This window comes from Aquila chrysaetos, chromosome 3, assembly GCF_900496995.4.
Source record: "Aquila chrysaetos chrysaetos chromosome 3, bAquChr1.4, whole genome shotgun sequence".
In the NCBI taxonomy this organism is placed as follows: domain Eukaryota; kingdom Metazoa; phylum Chordata; class Aves; order Accipitriformes; family Accipitridae; genus Aquila; species Aquila chrysaetos.
In genome coordinates, this window is record NC_044006.1 from 61576824 (window position 1) to 61583566 (window position 6743).

The following is a 6743-nucleotide window of genomic DNA, read 5'->3' on the forward strand; positions in this document are numbered from 1 at the left end:
CGGTCTCAGATTTCATATTTCCTCCTTTCTCTTTCAGGGGAGGAATGTCTCTGTCACAAGGTATTACGTCCCGAATCGAAAATGTCTTCAAAGGCTCACAAAACATTTCAAATTCAAATTCTAAAGTCATTTTTGCTATTAACGTATTATCGACAGATCATCCAACAGCTTTCATGCTAGCTGCGGACCCAAATATTTAAAGCATTTTGCCCATAAATGGGAAACAGTCGGTGTGCAAGTGCTGTAGAAATCAAGGCTTATAAAATGTAATGAGAACAGAAAGGAGAAAACTAAGTTAGCAAAGAAATTCGAACTATGGGGCACATTGTTTTCAGGACCAACACACGAAGGAAAACTCTCCAAGCTAAACATGACCCACAGGAGCCGTGTCAAAGCCGGGCGGTGGAGCATCGCCTCGTGCTTCCATCCCCAACAGCCGCTTTACAAAAGGAAATGTTGGAAGAAGAGAGTTACCATGGGGTGTGTTTGCTAACGGCTCCGACCCACGGGCCTGCCGTTGCTGAGTGGACGTGACAGCAGCATGGAAAACCCGGGGGGCTGAGCAGGAGGCGCAGAACCCCACCCCGGGCGGCACGGTGCATCCCAGGCCGTGAGAGTGGCGTGGACCCGGGGGGATGGAGGCGGCAGCCGCACCCCGGTGCCAGCCGAGTTGCCGTTAGCCCCGCGTCAAGCCCAAGCGCAGGTTTTCCATAACCGTGGAAAGGAAGCCCCGGCTGCAGTGAAACTTCTGGCATCCCGTGTGTCGCGGCGCTTTTGCACCCTCGCGCAGCCCCGGGCGTCAGGAGCAGAAAAGCCGGGGGAGGGCTGGCAGCGGTTACGCGGGGGAGGCCCGGTGGCAGCGCCGGGAGCGGGGGCAGCGAGCGCAGCCCGGGGGGGTTCGGCCGCCTCCCGCTCTGACCCCGAAGCCCGGGGCTCGCGGCGCTGGGTATTCATTAAACGCGGCTCCGCCAAGCTTGCAGCCAGAGCCGTCCCATTCGCTTATGCAACTCGGCGCTGCCGGCTGCCTCCGTGAGGGGATTATTTCGAGGGATCTCGGCGGAGCCCGCTCTCCCGCCCCCGGAGAGCCCCGAAACTAACGCGGCGAGCGAGCGAGGGCGCTCCGTGCCGCCAGCGATCGGTATCTCGGCAGGGCCCCGGGGCCGGGGACCTGCACTTAGTGCCCATCATTGAATTAAGCGGGGTTAATAGCCCGCGCAGCCGGCCCGCCCGGAGCCGGAGCCGGAGCCGGAGCCGGAGCCGCCGCCGCCGCCGCCCGGGGGCGCCGCGGGCGGGAGCGCACGTCGCGCCGCGGGGCCGAGCCCGCCGCCGGCGGGGGGGGGCGGAGCGGGGCGGGGGCGGGGGGCGGAGGGGCGGGGCGGCCCTGCCCGCGGCGCGCCCCGCCCGTCTCCGAGCGGCGCAGCCAATGGGGCGGGGCGGGGCGGGGCAGCGGGCGGGGCGCGGCGGCCCGGCCCGCGCCCGGCGCCGGCAGTATTTACGGGGCGGGAGGCGCCGCCGCCGTGTCAGTGAGGCAGCGCCCGCCGGGCCGCAGCGTGCCAGCCGCCGCGCCTGCTGCTCCTGGGGACGGGGCCTCCGCCGCGGCGGCGGCAGCGGAGGGAGCGGAAGGCAGAGAGCCTCGGCCGTCCCCCCTGCCCGCCGCAGCGGTGGCCGCGCAACGGCTCTGCCCGCGGGCGAGCGGCTCCTCGGTGCTCCGGCGGGGCAGGGGCGGGCGGCGGCGGCTCGGCCGTGCCTGCGCTGCGGGCTGTGGCGAGCGGCGCCGCGCCGCGGGGCGGGCGGGCGGGGTAAATGGATCGCCATTCCAGCTACATCTTCATCTGGCTGCAACTGGAGCTGTGCGCCATGGCCGTCCTGCTCACCAGAGGTGAGGCCGCGGCGGGGGGCCGGGGGAGCCCGAGGGGGCTCGCGGTCTGCGGGGACCCGGCGCCCGAGGGAAGCGGGGCGCCTGAGGGGGCTTGTTGCCCGAGGGAAGCGGGGCGCGGGGGAGCCGTTCAGGCGGCGGGGCCGGTGCCGCGGCCGCCCCCCAGGCGGGGCCGGCGGGCGCCCGCGCTGTCTCGGCAGCCCCTCGCCGAGCCTTTGTCGGCGGGCAGCGGCGGCTCGCCCGGCCCGGCCCGGCTCGGTCCCCCCGCCTCCCCACCTGGCCGCCGGTGTCGGCCCGTCCGAGCGCGGGGGCCCGCGGTTGTCAAGGCGGGGGCGGCGTCCCGGCCCCGGGCGAGCCCGCGGCGCCGAGGGTCGGCCGCGCCCTGCCCTGTCAGCCGCCCGCCGCCGGGCTGGGGCTGGGGGCTGGGGCTGGGGGCTGGCCGCCCGGGGAGCGCCCTCCCGGGGCAGAGGCGACCCTCCGGCTGCCGGTAACCGCCGTGCTCCGGGGAGGAGGTTAAAGGATAAGTTAGGGCGGCGATGATGTGCGACGGTATTTATTTATTTTGGAAGGAAGGCTGTAATTAACCCCAAATAACAGCCCTTGCAGCGTGCAGGGGGGAGCCTGCTGGCCCCATCAAAGCGGGCAGAACAGGGAGTGACTGAGTGATGTGAAGTCGCAGATACTGAAACTATGTGCCTGATAATGATATAATTAGGGGATCACAGACTTCTGGCTGCTGTTGACTTCAAAAGCTTTAAGAGAAGCCTGCAGTCTCTCCTGTAGCCATCTTGACTAAAAGCAGACATTTTTCTTTAATAGCTACATACAGTAACAAGAAAGAGGAGGGAACAGAAGGGCATTGTTCGCTGTTTCAAAATACTAAATACCCTTTCTGGCCTTTTGCATAGCACAGGAAGAAACTTTATGAATTGACAGAAATGCAGTTTTAATACAGTAATACAAAGTCCATTCTGTTTCACTGAAAACGTGGCTTTAATTAAAAAGCAGTTGAATTAACCTGATGACTAGCTTGTCAGATTTTGTTTATAAGTTTGTCATGGGTCAGTAAAATGTAGAATTTTAAGCGTGATTGTATAAACAGTTAAAATGGAAGTATGCGTGTTGTTTCACTTTCTTCCCGTGCTGTGCTGAGACTCATGAAAGGACTGTCGGCTCTGGTGCTGTTTCTTGTTCGCATCTTATTTTTAACACTCATACAGCGAGAAAATGATGAAAATTATTTTTTTTTCAGAGAGCGTAGGGCGAAGATTTCACACAGAATGCTTAGAAAATGACTGAGTCTTTTTTCCATAGCATGCTGGATGACAGTGTGTGTGAATTCACAAAAAATTAGGTTACTTGGTCTAAAAGCCCAAGGGAGTTGGACTGGAGACAGTGAGACACTCCATCATTTGGCTTCTATTAAGCAGACTTATTAAAGAGCAGCGGGAACTTCAAGGCCTGGAGCCCGCAGTAGCGTTTTGGGGAAAGTATTAAGGTGGGCTGAAGAGGGGGAAGCTAACTCGGTTGGGATGATTTTTAACATCTTTCAGAATACTCTTTAGGTATGGGGTGGTAGGAAGCATCATAAGAAGTGGTGGCAGCAGGGAAGCCTGGAGATTGATTTTTGAAGTGCAGACTGTAGAAGGAAGACATCTGACAATTCAGTTGACTTTGAAAGCCTCGGTGCCACTATGGTGGCAAGTACACCAGGCGCATTAGAAGGAGTTTTAAGTCCACTCTTCTAAGGATGGCTCCAAAATCTGGCTTCCTCCTGAACCTTGGATCGATGGCACATTGAATTATGTTTGAGTTGCAACTTGCCTAGAAAGAATAAGTTTTCCCTACAGCACAGGACATGTATAATTCGTACCAGAGCAGTTTGGAGAGCACAAAATGAAGAGTTTTATGAAGGGAACTTTTTTATCGCTTCCTTCAGAAATTTTTGAGGTTTCCTGAGAGATTTTTCGTAGAGCCGGTAGAGGATTTTCAGTCTAAGTGTTTCCCCTTTTGACCGCATGTTGGATTGCATGCAAAATTGGGGAGGGGCAAGGGGGAGCCTTTAGCCTTGCAATATCACCCCATTTTATAACTTTACATTTGAGTTGAGAGACATTGACTCTGGCAAACAGATTAATTATAAACTGCACTCTTTCTGTTTTATAATACTGATAAAAAAGCCTTTCTGCATGAATGGCTACTTAAAGAATTTCTCTCTTTCTGGAGAAATTGCAAATAGTTGCCCAGTTTCACACAGTAAAAACCTTCCTGACTGGGAGACTTGGATGGTAATGGCTCTAGCTAATAGCTTTATAAGGTGTTAGTTAAACCTTTTAAATTTTGGCACAGTATTGAGAGGTAATAAACAATTCAGCAGTTCCGATTTTTTTTTTTGTCACACAAATATTTAAACCTAGTATTTTTGTTGTGTGCTTATGCCCAGTTAAAAGAAGCGTTACCTTTATAAAAATAGAATGCTGTTCCTGTAGTAATGGTTTAAAACATAGATGTGACTTAATTATAGGACTGAAGGTGTGTTTTGCTTTTAAAACTGGGATTTCATTTTAAATGTGGTTTAATGCAACTGCTGACAGCGAGTGGAAGTAGCTATAAAATGGGCTTGTTAGTTATTTACCTTGGAAAAAAAGCCACTGTGACCTTCCTTGCCCCCCCCCCCCCGCCCTCCCCCAATCCCTGTTTTAGTGAAATGTTCTTGCTTTAATTCAAAGGGCTATAGTACTAGTAATTAAAACAAGTGCCCCAAGGCATTTGCAGGGATTAAGGTTACAACGAGGTAGGCACTGTACAGTGATGGGAAGGAAACAACCCCTGCTCTTGTGTATTTACAGTCTAGAGGGGTACCCCAAAACTGGCACCGAGTTTGGTTGTATGATACTTGTGGCTAATAAGAGTACCTAATGAGGTGTCCTTAAAGGACCAAACTCTTACCTTTCTTGCACAATTTTTGTTTTTTTAGGTGAAATCAGATGCTACTGTGATGCTGCACACTGTGTTGCAACCGGCTATATGTGCAAATCTGAGCTTAGCGCCTGCTTCTCCAGACTGCTTGATCCTCAGAATACACATTCCCCGCTTACTCATGGCTGCTTGGACTCTATTGCAAGCACAGCTGATATCTGCCAAGCCAAACAAGCACAAAACCACTCTGGCACCACCACCGTGTCCACATTGGAATGCTGTCATGAAGATATGTGCAATTACAGAGGACTACATGATGTTTTGTCCCCTTCCAGGGGCGATACTTCAGGTAGGGCACGGAAGCTTCAGTGAAATCTCTCTTCTGGCCATCAGGCTGGTGACAGTCAAAACCTTGTATGTCTGTTATTGATTTAGTTGTTAATGGAAGCAGAGACACCAGAGGGAGAAGCGGGTGGCTGGATGTGGGGGAGCATCTCAGCTGAGTAGCTTTTTTTTTCTACATTAATTTTAGAGGTCTGTCTTGCCAACTTGACGTTGCTTCTAAGAAGCAATGGCAATGGTGTTCCTGGTTAAATCAATCGGCTATCAGGGTAAGAAATTCCATGTATAAGCAGCCTTAGAAACTCATCTTTTTCTTTATAGGAGTATTTTCTGTAGACACTGTGGAGTGTGTAGCTATGGCTCCTTAAACTTTTCAGTGTGGTGTTTAAGGGAGTTGCTTGTATATAAACCAGCTGTTGATACTGAAATAAGCTTCACATCTTTCCCCTTTGCAGGACAAGGGAGCAGATATCAGCATGACAGCAGCAGGAATCTCATCACCAAGGTGCAGGAATTGACCTCTTCAAAAGAGTTATGGTTCAGGGCAGCCGTAATTGCTGTTCCTATAGCTGGTGGGCTAATCTTGGTGCTCCTTATAATGCTGGCCTTGCGGATGCTCAGGAGTGAAAATAAGAGACTGCAAGATCAACGACAGCAAATGCTCTCCCGTTTGCACTATAGTTTTCATGGACATCATTCGAAAAAAGGGCAGGTGGCAAAATTGGACTTGGAATGCATGGTGCCTGTGACTGGTCACGAGAACTGCTGCATGACCTGTGATAAAATGAGACATTCAGACCTCAGCAATGATAAAATTCTTTCGCTAGTCCACTGGGGAATGTACAGCGGACATGGGAAGCTGGAATTTGTATGACCAATTATTTTTTAATCTGAGCTAAACTTACTCTCTGAACTCTTGAAGGCCTTTGGGTTCTGCTGGACAGGAGCACTTTATCTTAAAACAAAAACTCTCATACATCATCTTTGAGAAACAAAGGACCTCTGCAAACAGAATCTTGGATATTTCTTCTGAAGGATTCCAAAAGTTGTCTTATTTGCACAGAGTAAAATACACTCAAATGTATTGTTTGCTTTAAAGTTATGAAAGCAAAAATTAGAAGTTGTAAACACTGTCACCAGGGTTATCTGAACTGTAGGGAGCTGAGAACTGAGTTATTATAATAAACTGTATGCAAGCTCCTATGTTTCCTGACTTATTGTAAAGATTTTTTTAAAATATATATATTTTGTCTGAAACTTGTTTGTGACTTTTGTTTTGGAAAAAAAATTTTTTTTGGGGGTGGTGGCAGGAAGCAAATCAAGGTGGTATGCATGGTAATGCTGTGCATAACAATTAGATTCTGAAAACAGAGTCTATCTTCCTACTCTGTGAGGGAAATTAGGTGGTTATTTCAGAATGAAAAGTGGCAGCTTTATTGTTTAATACTTCAAGCAGCAGTGAACCCACATCCTTGGTTCTTGGCTATTGCATTTTGCTCACAACCTCAGTGAATTCTTCTGCAGCTTTGCATGATAACTATTTCTTTCTCCCTGTTAATGAAGCAGTGCTTCGTCTCCCTGTGCAAAACACATCAGAAAGTGGCTC

The 6743-nt window shown here is 51.6% G+C and overlaps 1 protein-coding gene across 1 annotated transcript; it reads left to right on the forward strand.

The window, feature by feature from the left end:
• Positions 1 to 1512: 1512 nt before the first annotated feature.
• BAMBI (BMP and activin membrane bound inhibitor) lies at positions 1513 to 6394 on the forward strand. Its single transcript, XM_030010301.2, has 3 exons — positions 1513 to 1879; positions 4854 to 5144; positions 5593 to 6394. The coding sequence occupies exons 1-3, from the start codon at positions 1804 to 1806 to the stop codon at positions 6009 to 6011; spliced, it is 786 nt and encodes a 261-aa protein (XP_029866161.1). The 5' UTR covers positions 1513 to 1803; the 3' UTR covers positions 6012 to 6394.
• The last annotated feature ends 349 nt before the right edge of the window (positions 6395 to 6743 follow it).

Coding starts and splice junctions, on each gene's coding strand:
- BAMBI (XM_030010301.2), top strand. CDS start 1,804: ATGGATCGCCATTCCAGCTACATCTTCATCTGGCTGCAACTGGAGCTG. Junction 1,880..4,853: donor GGCCGTCCTGCTCACCAGAG/GTGAGGCCGCGG, acceptor TTGTTTTTTTAG/GTGAAATCAGATGCTACTGT. Junction 5,145..5,592: donor TTCCAGGGGCGATACTTCAG/GTAGGGCACGGA, acceptor TCCCCTTTGCAG/GACAAGGGAGCAGATATCAG.